Source organism: Belonocnema kinseyi, chromosome 1, assembly GCF_010883055.1.
Source record: "Belonocnema kinseyi isolate 2016_QV_RU_SX_M_011 chromosome 1, B_treatae_v1, whole genome shotgun sequence".
Taxonomy (NCBI): Eukaryota; Metazoa; Arthropoda; class Insecta; order Hymenoptera; family Cynipidae; genus Belonocnema; species Belonocnema kinseyi.
The window spans coordinates 134,693,957-134,712,440 of record NC_046657.1 but is presented as its reverse complement, the minus strand read 5'-3'; the positions used below and the strand labels follow the sequence as shown (position 1 = coordinate 134,712,440).

At 34.0% G+C, this 18,484-nt stretch overlaps 1 protein-coding gene across 2 annotated transcripts in view; it reads left to right on the top strand.

Annotated features, from left to right (window-relative positions):
- Positions 1 to 722: 722 nt before the first annotated feature.
- LOC117171920 (myrosinase 1-like) overlaps positions 723 to 18,484 on the top strand; it is an 88,972-nt gene continuing 71,210 nt past the window's right edge. The window contains exons 1-2 of one of the 2 annotated variants that reach the window (XM_033359589.1): positions 723 to 807; positions 883 to 1,119. In XM_033359589.1, the coding sequence (XP_033215480.1) occupies positions 891 to 1,119 (229 nt within the window). In that variant the 5' untranslated portion in view covers positions 723 to 807; positions 883 to 890. Of the gene's footprint in view, positions 1,120 to 18,484 lie in introns of both variants that reach the window. The other variant, XM_033359581.1, reaches the window with a different exon arrangement.

Below are 18,484 nucleotides of genomic sequence, written 5' to 3'. Positions count from 1 at the left end.
GCGCATACTTTGAATAAAATATTTGTTATCATTCTCTTGAAATAAATGTGTTTTTTTCTTGAAAAAATACCGGTTTCATATGTATACACCTGGTATTTAGGTGAAATTTGCATCGTTTGGTGGAAAATCACAACTGTTTGATTAAAAATTAATCTGTTTCATCTTTTTTTATTGAGAATACAACAAACCATAATTGAAAGTAAAAATACTTTATCAAACATTCTTTTATTTTTGTTGATGATCCATAATTTCAGTTGAAAAGTATTTTTAAAATCATCATTGAAGCTCTGTGAAATTTATATTTGATAGTGTTTTATTTTTATCATACTTCAATTTAAAAGGCTTCGAAGATAAAAATAAATTGTTTTTCCGAAAATATATATTTTTTTATTTGATTCGCAAAGAAATTGTACACATTCCGCGACATTTGAAAATGATCGGAAAGAGGTCGGGGAGTGGGGCATTCGGAAAGAATCGGAAAGGTTCGTGAGTCTCACTAGTTTTTTGATTAAATATAACCATTTTAACCAAAGAAAGGATCCCGAATCAAAAAGAATATCCAGTTTTAGACTGTAGATTTAAGTAACCTTAATGTTATCTTTAACTATTATTCGAAACTAAATATAAATATTAAAAAATGATTATATTTAACGTTCTGCCTGTTGCGTACAAAAGTACTTGTTAGCAATCTTTGGCCATGAAAATAACTGATAATTCACCATTTCCGATATGAACTAAGTACGACATGGAATGTTATCTACTTCACGCAAATACTAGAAGGCCTAGTACGTCAAAGATACCGCATAAGTTAGTACAGAAAATAAAAATTTAAACAGATAATTTTAATATAGGTTTAAAAATTATCTTTTGGATTTAACACAGAGTGAATCATGTGGATACCATCAAATTTTCCAATTTTTGTGAGGATTCTGGAGACCATCAACATCTCTTTGACTGGAATCCCTACGGAAGTTAAGGGTCCTTCTATCATAAAGTACGAGTTTTCAGACGAGTGTATAGTTGCTGCCAATTCCTTTGCAAAAAATCGTTTTCCAGATCAGTTTCTTTTTGGTTTTACTACTTCTGCTTATCAGATAGAAGGCAGTTATAATTTAACCGGTAAATATCGTAAATAGAAAAACCTTCCATTTTGTGATTTAAGCATGAAACTTTTGATAGGTGTTCTAGGACCTATATGTGGGCGTCCGCATGAATAAGGCCTTTATGCTCATTACGAACTTACGTAATGATACACAGTGCACAGTTGTCACTTGGAAAACTGTTCGCATGCACAGATGCCATTTGCCCAACTGTGTACGTGCACAGATTAAACTTTCCTGGCTATACACGTACATAAATATCGCTTTTTCATCTGTGCACGTTTATTTCTTTACGAACGTATACGAGGGTAGTCCTTTATGTCTACCCAGTAATAAGCGTTGAATTCAGAAAAATTAAGAATTTGTATTCCTATGAATACGCGAATTTTCCTCCGTCTGAAAATCCCCCACCGGGAACAGAAAAAGTGCAAACCCTATTCCTCTCAAACGACTTAATACAATTTAACGAAAGAGTTTATTTAAATTATTTTCCAATAATAAATCTTTTTATAGCCTATAAATTCAAAAAATATTCAAATTTATATTTATTTACATTTGAATAATTTATTTAAACGTCTTAACAAAAGCGTAAAAGAAATATTTTTAAGTGCCTGAATTAAAATCATTTGAACTTCAGAAAGATGGACTTGAATTGAATAAAATTAAATTTTCAAAACTTATATTCCACCTGAAGGAATTAAAACAATTGATTACACATATTTTGTGAACTTATCAGAAGGAATTAAATAAAATTAAAAAATTAAACACTTTTGGGGAACAGCGGCCGCTATGAAAATAGAAATGAATTATTTTCTGAGATATCCTTTTCTTATAATGACATTTTAGGCAGATGGAAAAATCGAGCATTCAACATAATAGAATAATCTTCACTTTTACGCTGCAATCTGAAAATATTAATTTTTCTCTATTTAACGCTTATTACCGGGTACGTATAATATATTTTTAACAGTTTAAATTATTCAATCGTAATGGAATTTCGCGTAGTAATTTTTTTAAACTTAGTTTAAACATATTTTAAAGAGCATCTTTATGAAAATATTCCTTCCACACTAATATACGAAATTCTCTTTCTGAATTTACGTCTTAAGACTTTTATCTTATAAGGCAACTTTGAATTGCCCAGTAAGCATGAAGCCTTCTGATGTCTTTAAGACGTACTAACGACTAACTACCTTGCAGTTTATTTGATGACGTATAATGGCGGATTACATATTTTTCTTTGCTATTGGTTAGTAAAATCTCAAGGTGTATTTATTTGATTAGACACATTTAAAAAAATCTTTCTTATTCTCTCCTTCAAGATTTGTTCGAATAAACCCTCGTATAAACTCTTACGCAAGGACATAAAATTGCACAGCTGCGGACAAGTGACATATGTGCAAGTACACAGTTAGGCAAATTCCATATGTGCACGTAAACAGTTGGACAAGTAACATCTGTGCACGTGCACAGTTGGCACGTGATATTTTTGCACCTGCACAGTTGGAGAAGTCACATATGTGTGCGTGCGCAGTTGGGAAAGAGAAATATGTGCACGTGCATAGTTAAGGAACTGATACCCTTAAACGTCCAAGTTCACAAGAGCCCATCTGTGCACATCGATATTTCGACGCGCAAAGTTTTCCAAGTATCATTTTTGCATGTTAAACTTGGTTGTGCTCGTGCAAAGTTGCTACGCGCAACGTTGTGAGTCACTCTTTTTCTACGAACACAAAATATACCCACATCTTCGGTATATGAGTACGATTCTAATAGATCTAGTATAGGTAATGTTATCATCTCCCACTTAAACCAGAAAATAATAATTTTGACTCTGATTTTGAAAAACACGAATATTTCCTAAAGTAAAACCGGTTGTCAGTCCACATAACACACTTCCCGAAAAAATCTGCTCTCTTCTAAGGACTTGGGCTCAGTGGCCGGAAAAAAACTCGGTATGCCCTAGGTTTAGACCTATACTTACTTAGACCTAGATTCAAACATAATACTATTATAATAAAATTTTCTTAACAATCCTTACAAACCATGTGGTTATAAAAAAATGTTTTATTTTATCAAGTTTCAAAATGTTAATTAACATCTTGGATATGAAAAATCTATGGAAACTGGCTAGTCGTTTCACAAATTAATTTCGCGCATGCAAGTTGAAGCATTCCTATATCCATCGCGATTAATTTCAGTTAATAGAAAAGGTAGCAACCTGCGTTGCACATCGAGTAAATGCGGAACTTATGCTCGAAATGCACCTGCGCAGCTGAAGGGACATTAGTAGCGAGGGGTTATTCACTTAGAAATCTTAGATTGCTGCGCTTGAAATCGTAGAAGAACTCTATGAGGAACTCTTAGAAATCTTTCGCCAAGCGTGGAGCATTTACATCAGGATTGTCCAGAGAGGGGAGTCTCTCTACTCAGATTCGGTGGTGGTCCGTTTCTGAAATGGAAGGAAGGTATCCAGTGTTGTAGATACTTAGTATCTCAGAAGGTGTCTTAGGGCAATTTAGTTTCAAATAGAATGAAGTAATTTATAATTTAAATAATTAATAAATTAGTAGTAAAAGAATGCATAGGTATTAGATATAGGGAAAGTACATAGATAGATAAACGTTTATTTTTCGGCCTGCTGGCCTTAAAAAATTGACTTGCTTACACTTCCATTTTTTACAGAATTTTCTTACAACTACGTCTTACAAAGTACCATCCATCCACACCTTATAACTAATTCGCTCGCTCCTATAGCCTAACCTTCCTCGCTGCGCCTCGCCTCGCACGCATTTCGCTCTTTTGTCGTTATGCCTGGTATTACCAGCCTCTTGTCTCCGCGGCTAACACCTAATACTTCACTACTATTTACAGTATTTACATTTTTCTTACATCTACTTCCTCTCCTATTTACAATCTTTCCTTCTCCATTCCTCTTTCTCCTTCCTTCTGTTCTTCTCTATCTTACCCAACAACCCCTTCATCCATGCTACTGCCCTTTTGTCACCCCTTTCATGCAACAATACCTCCATGCTTATCCCCCTCCTTTCCACCTATTCGCATTCCTCCAACCAATGCTCCAATTTTGCATCCCCCTTCCCGCACAATTCACACATTCTCTTCTCTCTAGAAAGCCAAAACCTATTATACTTCTCCTTGCACCCACACCTCATTCTCGCTATAAGTTCCTGACTTCCTTGCTCTCCTTTCTTACACAAATATTTCGCTCTATCCCTTGGCATAATCCACACATAGTTTCCGTTATACCTTGACTCTCTTATTCTCTCCTCTCCTCCTGCCCTCTCTTTCTCCATGCCATTCTTTTGAACCAACTCATATACCTTCCTTCCTCGTGCATTCTACTAACTTCATCCATTTGCAATCCATTCGTTCTAAAATTTCTTTCCCTTTCCACCTCCATCTTTGCACCACTATGTCTGTTCTCCTTCTCCCACCAACACTACCTAACCAATGTACTTCCCTCCTCTTCCAAAAATTTCTCTTCATATTTACACGCTCGACTCCCTGTTATAATCCCTAAACTCGTTCTTGCTGTCTCCCTCCTGATAATATAGTTCGGCGTATTCCTTGCTAACCCCAGTATCCATTTTACATGCCTCGCCTGTACCTTATTTACCTCCTCACTTCCCTTCCAACCCCACACCTCCACTCCGTAAAATAAGACACTCATCACTAGCGAGTCAAATAATTTCATTCTCCTTTCAAAATCATCTGCAAACATTCTCTTCCCCAGGCCCCACACCTGCCTCATCACCACATTTGCCCTTCTCACTCTCTTTTATATGACCATCCACTCCCCCATTTCTTCGAAACAGGAAGCCCAGGTACACAAACTCTTTCACCTCCTCTACCGCTTTTCCCTTTCACTTTCACTCCCCTCTTCCATCTCTCCCACCTCCTTTCCTGACAACCATAACCTTCGAATTGTCCGCATTTAACTCTAACCTATTCTTGTCCAAGTAACGTCTCAACCTCTTCATCATCTCCTTTAAAGCCTCTTCGCTCTTTGCCAACAGCACTACGTCATCTGCATATGCGAGTGACCATATCCTGACTCCTCCTACCCTAACTCCTCCTACCACTCCGGCCACTATCTTACTTTCCCTATCCGCGATCAAAATTGCAAAAAGCGTTAGGCTAAGCGGGCACCCTTGCCTCAACCCCCTATCCATCCAGAATCCCTTAGAGATTCCCTCCCTTCCTCTCACCCTTTTTTTGTGTCGTTATATACCTCCCTTACCCTCTCGATCAGGCCCCTCTTCACTACCCTCTCTTCCATTGCCTCCCACCACCTCCTCCTATTCACTGACGGGAACGCGCTCTTTAGATCTACAAAAAACGCGTACACTTTGACACCCTTTTTGGTAAATTCTCTATCCACCACGTGTTGCAAGACTTTTTTCACTATCTAAATTCCATTAGTGATAATATTTAATTATAGCAATAAGAAAATAATTCAAATATTGTATTAATTCAGTATCATTCAAGCGGGTCAACATATATTGTGTTTTAATTTAATTGCAATGCCATGAATGTTCTCAACATTAAATTTTAAAAATAAATTAAATAGAAAAGATAAAATATCATTTACTGGATTTTATCTCAATATTAAAAGGTAAATTTCGTTAACAGGTATTCATAAAAAAGTCTGGATAAAAATAATTATTTCTCAAATTGCAAGGATTTTACTGCTCACGGCTCTTTTTCCTCCTCTGTTCAGCAAGGAAAGCGTCCAATTGCTGCATCCCCTGTGCAATTTTTTTCTTTCTAGGGTGGGAGGGAGTAATAACCCGCTTGGCTTCCCGGAACTTTACCGCCGCTATAAAGCGCTGGTACGCGTCTATTAGTCCAAAATAATTAGAAAAAACTATGTAACTAACTTAACGGACAGGTATATTCATTATGGAGGCGGGCGTTCTTAATCCACGATTTTTGCTTATTCGAAAAAGTCTACAATTTTTATTTTTTTGAGAGGCGCGAGTACACTGAATGCCTATGGTTGGGCTACTTTGGTTTTATAGGGTTTCACTGTATGTAGGAGGACAGCTTACGGGGGTTAGTTAATTGCTTCAAGCCCCCTGTGGCGCAGTGAGGGTTTATTGGCGGAATCGTGTTCCCAGCAGTGATCCCAGATTTGAAGCGAGGTACACTCCAATACTATCACAGGTCTATGCCCGTGTGAATCTAGTAGGAGACGATGTGCATGACTAGGTTGCGCGCGCAACCCATTTCTCCTCTTCTGAATTTGAAAACTTGAAGGTGCATGATTGCCGGTCGAAACACTTCGGCGGTTCTATTTATATCTCTATCTGCTTTGAAATAAAATGAAGAGATTGGGGTTTTAATATTTCCAGATTTCGATGCTGGCCTTTCTCATGATTTGAATATTTCGCGCACCTCTTTATATACGTATATTAGATTTTTGAAGATTAAAAAAAAATTAAGCTTTTTGAGAATTCTAAAATATTTGAAAAGAATAACAAAAATTGTTGTGATTGATAAGAAAATTGAAAATGAGTTTTTATTTTGAAAAATTAATTTTAAGTGAGTATTTCAAAAGATTTTAAAAATTAAAAAAAGAAGAATCAGGACGATTTTAAGGCAATTTTTTAATGTAAGGAAAAAATCTAATTAACAAAATATATCATTTTTCAACCCAAAAGTTTACTTTTTAACAACATAAATTAATATGCTATCAAATAATTGGTGTGTTAACTACTACAATGCACAGGATAAAGTATGAACCAAAAATGAAATATTCAAATCATGAGAATGGCCAGCACCGAAATCTGTAAATATTAAAACCCCAATCTCTTCATTTTATTTCAAAGCAGATAGAAATATAAATAGAACCGCCGAAGTGTTTCGACCGGCAATCATGCACCTTCAAGTTTTCAAATTCAGAAGAGGAGAAATGGGTTGCGCGCGCAACCTAGTCATGCACATCGTCTCCTACTAGATTCACACGGGCATAGATAGACCTGTGATAGTATTGGAGTGTACCTCGTTTCAAATCTGGGATCACTGGTTCATTTTTTAATTGAAAAATATACTGTTGTATTTTAGGTTTGGAATTCATCTCGTTTGGATAAAAACTCAATTATTTGGTTGAAGAATTAATTATTTTGTTGAAAATGTAACTATTTTGTAAAAAAGTATTCTTTTCTGTCAAAAACTACTTTGTTAAATTTTTTTTTATTTGAAGGTTCATCTCTTTCGTTGATAATTTAACTATTCTCATGAAAATATATTTTATGTGTTGTTCAACAAAAATTTTTGAAACTGACAATAAATCTATACCATTTTCGGTTAAAAATGTACCTTTTTCGTCTTTCTTTGTAGAAATTAAATTGTTTTATGGAAAATTTATACTTGTTGGGAGAAAATGAAATTTTTTGGTTGAAATATCAACTGTAAATATTTTTTGGTTGCAAAGTATATTATTTTGTTGAAAATTCGACGATTCACTTAAGGTTAAACTACTTAGTAAGGAAATTAATTTTTTCTTATTGAGGATTTATAATTATAGTTGAAAATTCAACTGTTTTCCTTTAAAATAACTTTTCTGTTAAAAATTGTACTGTTTTGTAAAAAATGCATCATTTGGGAGTTAAAAGGCAACAATTTGATAGAAAGTTAAACTATTTAGTGGACAATTAAAATTTTGTTTGAAAAATCATATTTTTGGTTTAAAAATCCTTTTGACTTTAAAATTAAATAATTTCGTTCAAAGTTCATGTATTTTGTTGAAAATCGTTGTTTTTTTAGAGAACATTAATCTTCTTGGACGAAAATTCAGCTTTTCCCTTGAAAATTTAACAATTTTTTTGAAAATTCGTTTGTTTTCAAATATTCACTTATAATTAATTTTTCAAAATAAAAAATCATTTTCAATTGTTTTAGCAATCACAACCATTTTTGTTATTCTTTTTAAATCTTTTACAATTCTCAAAAAGCCTAATTTTTTCAAAATCTGCAAAAATCTACATTGTGTTTCAAATTATTTAAAATAATTTCCAGTTTTAAATTAATTTTGAATGTTTTTTAAATTTAAATTGTAGCGTTCAAAGTTAAAATTTAGCTCATTACAATTTTAACAATTCAAGGCTTTCTATTCCGAACCAGTCTGTTCAAATTTGTATAGCTTTTAATAGTTGTTTATAATGGCTTGTTTTACATGAACGATCAAATATTGCTAATAATTAACGAAACTTTCTTTTTTTAATTTAAAAATTTAAAATTGAATGGATTAAAAATATAATTTTTTTATGCTGAAATAATATATGAAGTTATAATTAAAAATAATTTTAAAAACTAATATCTATTAATTCTTTAATTTTGAACTGATTCAGCATCATCTTGTAAAATAAATTATTTTTTCATTTTTAATACCTTAAATTCAATTAAAAAAATTTTATTTTAAAATTGTTTCAATTAAAAAAAATCATAATTGAAAAAGTTAAAAATTGTTCAGAACATTTGAAAAAGAAATTGAAATCGAACTTATTTTAAATTTGTAAATAATTTCTTTAAAAAAAGGAAAGATGAAAAGATAATTGGATAGATTGGACGGTGATTGGATAGATTTTTCTCATACAAAATTGTGGACACCCTGAAAAAACGTGACTCATTTAACTAAATGAATAAATTTTTTGTTTAATTTTTAACGCATCTCAGTTTTATTTAGAATTGAGGTTCATTCTTTCAGAAACTTTCTCTTTTGCTTTTACTTTCGATGATTTTAGGAAAAAATCTAATTAACAAAATATATGAATTTTCAACCAAATGTTTACTTTTTAAAAAAATAATATAATTTTCTATCAAATAATTCGTGTTTTAACTATTACGATGTTCAGGATAAAGTTTCAACCAAAAATGGAATAGTTGAATTTCCAGATAAAGCTGTGATAAAAAATTGATTGGTAAATTTTCAAGGGAAAAGGTGAATTTACGACCAAGCAGATTAAGGTTCTATAAAAAATAACGTCTTTCTAACTTAACCAATATACAGGATTAATTTGTAATCATTCCTAGAATAGTTAAATTTTCAGATGAATAAAAATAATTTTTAACAGAAAAATGAATTTTAAACAAAGTTGTTAAATTTTTAACCAATAAGATGAATTTTCCACCAAGAAAATTAATTATCTACGAAAAAACAAATTATGAACAAAAGTCATGAATTTTTAACAATATTATTTAATTTTAAAGTCAAAGAGACGAATTATCTACAAAAAGTTGAATTTTTTAAGCGAAAAATATTAGTTTTCAATCAAAGAGTTCCATTTTCAAATAAATAGTTAAATTTTCAACCATAATTATAACCATAATTATAAACTAAAAAATATAAATTTTTTAACCAAATACTTAAATTATCAACTGCAAAAGGTTCATTTTTAACCAAAAATGGTATATATTTATTATCTGTTTCAAAAATGTATTTTCAACAATAAATAACACATATTTTCATCAGAATAGTTGAATTTTCAACGAAAGAGATGAACCACCAAATAAAAAAATTATCAAAGTAGTTTTTGAAAGAAAAGCGGATTTTTTTACAAAATAGTTACATTTGGAACGAAATAATTAATTTGTCAACCAAATTATTGAGTTTTTATCCAAAACATACAAAATATGTATCATTTATATTTTATACTTTAAATAACGTAACCTCAAAATATGCGCATATAAAGATGCGCGCGAAGTATTCGATCATGAAAATCGCCAATTTCTTCAATTTCTTTGAAATGCAGATAAAAATAGATAAAAAAGACTTTTATAATATAATATAATATCAACATTAATAATATATATAATAGTATTAATATAATATTCTACACCTGAAAAAAAACCTCGAAATTGATTTTATTTGAAAGCGGAACGAGGTATAAATAGAACTGCGGAAGTTTTCCGACCGGCAATCGTGCACCTTCGAGTTTTCAAATTCAGAAAAGGAGAAATCGTTTGCGCGCGCAACCCAGTCATTTATATCGTCACCTACTATATTCACACGAACATAAAGCTGTGATAGTATTGGACCACGTCTCGTTTCAGATCTGGGATCACGCCTCTTGGTGACTGGTAAAGCAGCAGTCGTAGGTTGCTATACAATCATACTAAATCTCGATTCACCTAAGTGTCATTTCAACTAAAGCTCTATAGTTTGTGCACAGCGGATGGTTTTGCTCAAGAGAGGGTCGTGTGTGCAGTTAGAAAGTAGGATGCGGTGACTAAGTTGTACCAAAAATATACGGTTGGCGGCCTGACATGCAGACTCCGAGTCATCGATAAAGAGCTGGTCAAAAATTTAATAGTTGTATATTAGGATTCTTCAAAACTTGAATTACACGAATATGCATATATCTTATAATAATATGTATTAGGCTATTAGACATTGATAAAAGAATGTAATTCATATTTTCTGGAGCAGTACTTTAACTGCTTCATTTGAAACTATATTGTTAAAAGAAAAAAATAATGAATTAATATATTGCAGACCCGCCAAATGTTTTTGTCATAGAAAAAATGATATTTGGAAATGTTAAAATCCTTTAAAACCTTATAGCTCCTATAAAATCCTTCTAAATCTTCTGTAAGTCTAATAAATTGTCTAGTAAATCCTTGGAACCTTTAGAATTACTGAAATGCTGCGAAATCTTATACAACCTCTTAAAAGTCGTTTGCATTATTGGTACTTCTCGAAAATTCTCTCAAATACTTTGGAATCCTATTAAATATTCTCAAGTCTTATAAATCCTATGAAATCCTTTCAAATCTTTCGACATCATAAGGAAATTCTTTTAAAACGCATATTAACCGAGATATTCAAAATTATCCTTAAATCTTTGAAATCCTAAAAATCGCCTCATTTTTGTGAAATTCTTTGCAGTTTATAGAAATATTATAAAATGCGTAGAATTTTAGTGTATCTATTGAAATCCGTCAAAAATAACTTAAAATATTTGAAATAATATCTAATCACTTCATTGGCCCTTGCGCAATCCCTTCGACTGCCATAAAATCATTTGAATTTCCATAAAATGTTTATAACCTTTGAGAACTTTTAAAAATAATTAAAATCATTAGAAATTCCATTAATTTCCTTGAAATTGGTTGAAATCCTTTTAAATCACTGGAAATATTTCAGAAAAATGGGGTAGAATGGCTTTTAGGAAGAGTCTGCAAGTTACGCAAATGATCATTTCCTGTGGCGATTTTTTTCGTATTCGAATGTCGTCCTTGATGGAAATTTTCTTTCTTCTTTTATGGGTACTTTCAGAAGATTTAGAATGGATTTTATAGGAACTATAAGGTTTTTAGGAATTTTAACATTTCTAAATATTATTTTTTCTATGACAAAAACTTTGGCGGGTCTGCAATATATTACTTCATTATTTTCTTGTTTTTTTTTTGTATCTGTTTGACGCACTTATTTTTATTTGATTATTATTTTATATTATTTTATTTTATTATTTTAAAAAAAAATTAAATTCCAGTTTATTTATGTTTTAGATTTAAAAAAATTTTTCTTCCACTTTTTGAATTTTCCAAATTTAAAAAATACTATTATATGTGAAGTGTTATTATTTTTCAAAACGCAATTAAATGTACTTAAGTTATAATGAAAAAGTTTTACAACAAATTTGTTAAAAATTCCATCGATAAATGTCATTCTTTTATCAATGTCTAATAATCTGATACATATTATTATAAGACATATGCATATTCGTGTAATTCAAGTTTTGAAGAATCCTAATTTAAAGCCTTCGACATTAGCGAACGATGCCTTATCGTACCTAATAATTGTGATAAAGTTTTTAACAAAATATTGTCACACACATAGACTCACATTAATATACCACTATTAAATTTTTGAACAACATCTTCACGTTTTTCGTGCACAGATCCTAATGAAAGTCTATACAATTCGTAAATTTAAAATAAACAAAAAATCTATAACCCCATACAGAAAATTATTCACGGCGAATCAAAATGAAAAATTACAAAAAAATACACTTGTTATTAACCGGTCACTTTTCACTTAATGTAACTATTTTAGAACTTATTTAATTACCTTTATATCTATCCAATTTCACTTTACTAAATTAAAAACGACTTATATGCACACGACCCTCTTTCAAGCAAAACCATCCGCTGTGCACAAACTATAGAGTTTTAGTTGAAATAACATTTAGGTGCATCGATATTTAGTTCGATTGTATAGCAACCGATAACACAGTTTTGTTTTGTTAGGTTAGGATAGGTTAAACCTCTATGTAGGTTAAGCCGAAGCTGAATGAAACGGTATCGCAAACACAACGGGACAACACAATCAGTGTAATGGTGTTTCGTAAGGTTAGGTTAGGTTAGGCTAGGTTAGATTTATTTCTAGGTTATACTCGAGTTGACCCATTCGATGTAGCACACATTTGCTACTAGGAAAATATGCTTCCAGAGCTTTACGTGTAGTTCAATAAATTGCTGTTAATTCAGGTTAGGTGAGGTCAGGTTCTGTTGAATAAAGTTATGTTAAATAACTTGATATCAGGCAAGGGTTGATCCTTCACAGTTCTCTACATGTTTTTGAAGTGAAAATTTGCATCGCTGCCATTATTTTGAAATTTATTTGCCTCAGTGCATGATTTTTCGTCATTTTTTGAGGTTATGGCTCAACCATGACGTGATAAGTGATTTTTGATACCGAATTTGAATTCAGCGCCCCAAAATCCATAGGAATATGTGTGTCTTGTTACCAGATCCGTACACCTTTTTTTTGTGTGGCTGTGTAATCATTGGTCAGAGATAGATAAAGATAGGCATTTTGTTAACAACATAGATTGCAAAAGATGAGCTTATGTGTCTACAAGGGATAGAGTGACTGATGGAGAAAAATAGGCAGTTGTGAACACTAGAAGTAGTCAGCGATAATAGATCCTCTAGGGAGAGTTGAGACACGTAAATCCGATTAAAAATAAAATTTTGATTTGAAAATAGCGCCAATTCATGCCTATCAAAACTCATAAAAGTTTAAATAGTTCCGGTCCAGCGGCGCCAATCAGATTTGGAGTATTCCGTGTCTCAACTCTCCTTTGAGGATCTCTAGCCAGGGATTGAAAAATATGGACAGTTGTGACTGCAAGGGATAGAGCCAGGCATAAAAAGAGATAGCTGTAAGTGGAAACGAAGGATAGGGCGTGGAAAGAAAAAGATCAAATTTGTGGAATGCAAAGTATATATATAATTAAAAATTTGTCATACGGACAACTGCAGGATTTCGCCAGGAGCGGGTGCGAATCTGAAAAATTGCACCCGCTCCCAGCGAAATCGCGGTAAAATTTCAGCCATAACCACGTAGTCAAGAAGAACCATGCCAGGCCTCGAGTGAGCAACAGAAACAATTGTTGAGAATATAAAGTTCCAGTATATGCGGCACTTTCCATTCTCGACAATTGACTCGATTTCCCTAGGAGCATTTAGAGGATCGATATTAAGGTTAATGCAGTAAGAGTGACAGAAATAGTAATAAAGCACTCTTAGTGCCGCATTGTGCCTTTTAATGTAGGACGTTCCCGCGTGAGTTGGAAAACTAGATAGTATGTGAGCTAAATGCTCGGGGTCTGCATGGCACGCCCTGCAGCTATCATCAGGAATGTCTTGGCTCAAACTGTGGCGACGGTATGTTAAGGTGGAAATGACACCGTCTTGGCATGCCAAAATGAAACCCTCCGTACCAGACTTTAATGCGGGCAATTTAAGGAAAGCAAACATTAGCTAACAAGACATTGACTGATCCTTCACATTTCTGTGGAAGATACCGTGCATCCTCTTATCGAGGAGCTGTTCACGAAAGTTTTTCTCTTGTGCTTCTTTAATCCGGGCTTTCAGGAGTGAGTACTCGAGATAGATAAGATGTCCGAGTGTTTCAACAGCCTCCTCTGTTGCTTTGTAAAGAAACGCTCCTTTGCCACTTCTTCGTGATTCCTGGCCATTTAAGGAAAAGGGTCTTTTCCATTTGCGACACGATGTGCTATACCCAGAATAATCATGTTGTAAAGACATTTAAGATTTAATATTCCGCGACCACCTTGACGGCTTGAGATGGAGAGTCGCGGAACAGAAGACTTAAGATGCATGCTTTGTTCATGTGCATAACCTTTTGTGTCCCGATATCAAGGGATCTCAAGGTTCTTCATCCATAGAACCACTCCAAATGAATATAGTACTACCGGGACGGCAAGCATGTTCGTTGCAGATACTTTGTTCCTCGCCGACAGTTCGGAAGACCAAATCTGCCGGATGAGACGTTTATATCTGCTTCGTAGAGTATCTTGTATAGATGCCACATCCTGAATGAGGCTCTGTGGCACGCCCAGGTATGTATAAGTCTCTCCAGCGCAAAGGTGTCGCATAGCGCTTCTATCAATGAGCTCAGGATCTTCAGGGATGCCATAAAGTTTTTCTCGCTTCAAATAAACCCTAGCGCATTTGTCTAACCCAAATTCCATTCAAAGTTCCTTAGCATATCGTTCGACAATCCCTAGAGCTAGATGTAGTTGCTTTTTGCTTTTAGCATAGATCTTAAGATAATCCATGTAAAATACATTACTGACCTTGTGCTTTCGATCTGCAGGTTTGCCGCACAAGCACCCGTCGGCCCTGAAAGACACCTCTCTGAAAGGTGACCTTGTTAGTTGTCACATGATGTTTTCCAGATGAGATAGTAAATCTGGTTTTCCAAAGCGACATCAATCTCTCTATGCACCTAACTATTTGAGGATGAACCCTTAAGATTTCCAAAAGACAGATGACAAGTCTATGGGAGGTCGAATCGAAAGCTTTCCGATAATCAATCCAGGCCATCGATAGGTCACGCTGGTTGAATGCTGCATCTCTGCAGACACATCTATCGATGAGCAGATTCTCCCGTCATCCCGCTACGCCTTTCTTTGAGCCTCATTGTTCATACATTTCTTGCCACACAGGTTCAATTGCCCGAACAGTCCTATAATTTAGAATAGCTGCGAATATCTTATACAATCTGGTCCCGGTGCGGAATACTTCTTCATCCCACTTAATACTTTTTTTCACCTCCTTTGTAGTGATGGGTGGGCATTCTTTATCAGGTGTTATGAGGGCATCACATAGGTCCTTGAAACTATTTATATTTTCTGAGTCTTTGTCCAGTCTATGCTGCACTTCGTAGACTTCTCTCCAAAATACTTCGACCTCCTCTGGTTTGGGCGGATGTTCGACAATAACTGGAGGGTCTTGGATAAGTCGAGATGGGTCAGAGAGAAACTGCTGATTTTCTCTGACCTGGAGTTCGCGTGCGAACTTTCGAACCTTGCTGGTAAAATTCCTGTCAGATGTAATATTGTGAATCACACACTGAATACGGGACACATACTGCTTGCCCAGACTATCTTTATGGCATGTTCATGCATTCGTCTTTTGGTCTTCTGATCAACCGTTGGTTTTGGTTTACGGTTCGCATCAGCCAAAGTTCTCGCTGCATTATACACACAATAATTGATAGCCCAGAGGTCGGATTCTCTGGAAAAATGTCCACAAGGCTCGTATCCTTTTCAGCTAGATCTTTAGTCTTGAGAGCAACTTTGGTGTTGATGTTTCTCCGGGTCATAAAACATCGCTCTTCCTCTATTGCATGCCTGCCCGCGGTTGGTCTTAGTGTCGCCTATCTTTCTATGTTGCCGGCTTGTTCTAGCTGTGGTAGAGTAGCCGTTTCGCTTACATAGACCGTTTTTCGGAGTAGTTTAGCACGGTTTCGCAGACGTTGCTGCGAAAAGTGCGATAGCTCCGGGTGTTTCTCGCACCACAGAGCATGCAGCCGTGCCATGTAACACCGTTCAGGGGACACACTCGCATGGTAGCACTCTAGCAAGTCGTGATTTAGTTGCTCCGTCCACCTAAAGGTTCCGAGATTCCGCCGATCCATCGCATTGAATCCATTTTTAATGGCTCGCCGAAACCTATGTTTAGTAACAGGGGGGGGGGGGGCAGTGTGGTTGTAATGTTACCAAACATTATCTTGACGTTTTGACCCAAGATAGCGTCTATACCTTCATTACTTTTAGGGCATTGAGATAGAAATTGGACGCTCTATTCCTCACTCACTCCCTTTCTCTTTCCTGTATAAGGATAACTGTCTGCCTGTATTAGCAGAGTAGGTACCTGAAATAAGGGCTTTATTGAACCCAAAAATGATCTTTTTCGCCAATTTTTTGAAAGGGAAAAAAACAACTGTCCCCAGTGAATTTTGAGGTATATTTTAATTTATATTTTAAATGTATACAACAAATTTTTCAACATCAAACAATGAATTACTGCAATTTCATTAGCCTATTTCATGAGCGTCTTGCAACTGCAGTTTCCAATCTTCGGGAGAGATGGATCTCGTAATTCTTATCGGAAAAAATTGTAATTCTCATATATTTTTCTTTTTTGTGGACCAAGAAAAATTGAAAACTGTGAAATTATAACTTGTTTCAGATTAGAAATTTTGTTTAAAGAAAAAAAATCACTTAAAAGTAATGTAAAAGTTATTTAAAACGGTTTTTAGCGATCCTTTTAGTTTACTTAGAAGAGAATTTAATACTGAAAAGAAAAAACTTTGGTTCGATTCAATGGTTGGTTTAGTTTTTTTTGCGATCACGCCCACACTTGAAGTTTTCAATAGGAGAAAATATCAATTTTTGGTTATTTACACAAATCATCTTGTTCTCCGTCTTGATCCGTTGCGCGTCAGTGATATCAGAAAATATAGTGCACTGCTGGCCAATGCAAATTGTTTTGTTGAAATTTTATTTTTTTACAATGAAAATTTATCTTCTTCACTTGAAAATTCTACTATTTGTTTGAAAAATCATAATATTTTAAAATTCGTTTTTCTTGTAAGAAATTAATTTTCTTGTTTGAAACTTGGCTCTTGGTTTTGATAATACATATTCGTAGATTGAAATACTTCACTTATTCAATTAAAAATTCAACTATTTGGTTCGAAATTATTTTTTTGATTTTCTTATTTTCGGTTAAAAATGTATTTTTCTTGCTTGAAAATTCTGCTTGATATGTAGAAAATAATTCTTTTTTGTTCAAATGTCCTCTTTTAGTTACGAATGCAACTGTTTGGTTGAAAAATTTTCTTCATTGGGAGAAAATTAAACAAATTGGTTCAAAATTCGTCATCCTGTTTGAGAATTTATGCTCATGGGTTAAACATTTAACTATTTGTTCAATGATTTAATTAGTTTGTTAAAAATTCAATTAATTTGTAGGAATTGAAACTATTTTGTTAGAAAGCCATCTATTTTGGCCGAAAACTTAACTTTTTAGGCAGAAAATAAATAATTTCAAAAATTGTAAATTATTTTATTCCGTTCATAAGAGATCCTATGTGAAAAAAGTAACAGACAAGGTCAAAATTCTGCTCTTTGAATAATACTGGTGTTACGTCATGAAGGCCGTAAAATACTCCCTTTTTAATTAGATTCCTCGTTTTAGTTGAGATTGAAGATCTCGCACAGGGAAGAGGAAAGAGTAGCCAATAATGATATGTGAAAGTAATTTATTGTAAATAATTGAAAAATAGAATGTATACATAGCACGAAGATGACGGAAGACGAGTTTAGTCCTTGGCCAGTAACTTAAAATAAAAGGATCAAATTTATTGTAGGCCAAGGAGTTTAAACAAAAGGAATTTTAGAGCTGACTATGAACATTGCTTACCAGTAATTTATTATAATTGACGATTACTAAACGTCCAGGTTGCTAGAACTGCTAATATGACCTCTGCGTAGTGGTAGAGAGTGAGGGGGTGTAAATTAGACTGGATGTTCCAAAAGTGGGTTGATTCTTGGTAGTTGTTAATTTTGGGTGTAGGAGTAATCCAAAGGGAGAAATTCCAGAGTCGGGTTTCTCAGTGCACAACACTGTCACAAGGGTACACACACCAATATACGACGAATTCCGGTTTGAGACACTGGACTAGACGGCTTCAGTCCGAGAAAATCGTAGAAATAGAGAAGAACTAATAACTGGCCCATGCTGGTACTTTCAGTTTTTATAGGGCCTAATGCACGTCTCTGCATGCTGGGACGTCGCTGTATACGCATACGTCACGAATATGTATAGATATACTATATGGCTTACAATGTGTTCGGTATATCTATATCTGCGTTCTCCAGTCTCCAACGTGCTGAGTATATCCATTTTCTACATGCTACTACTTACAATGTTCTGACTATATCTATTCTCGTCAGCTTACAACTTGTTGATACAATATTTGCTCTATATTTATTAAGACTTTATTATTATTATAATCATGCAAATATCTAAATATATAA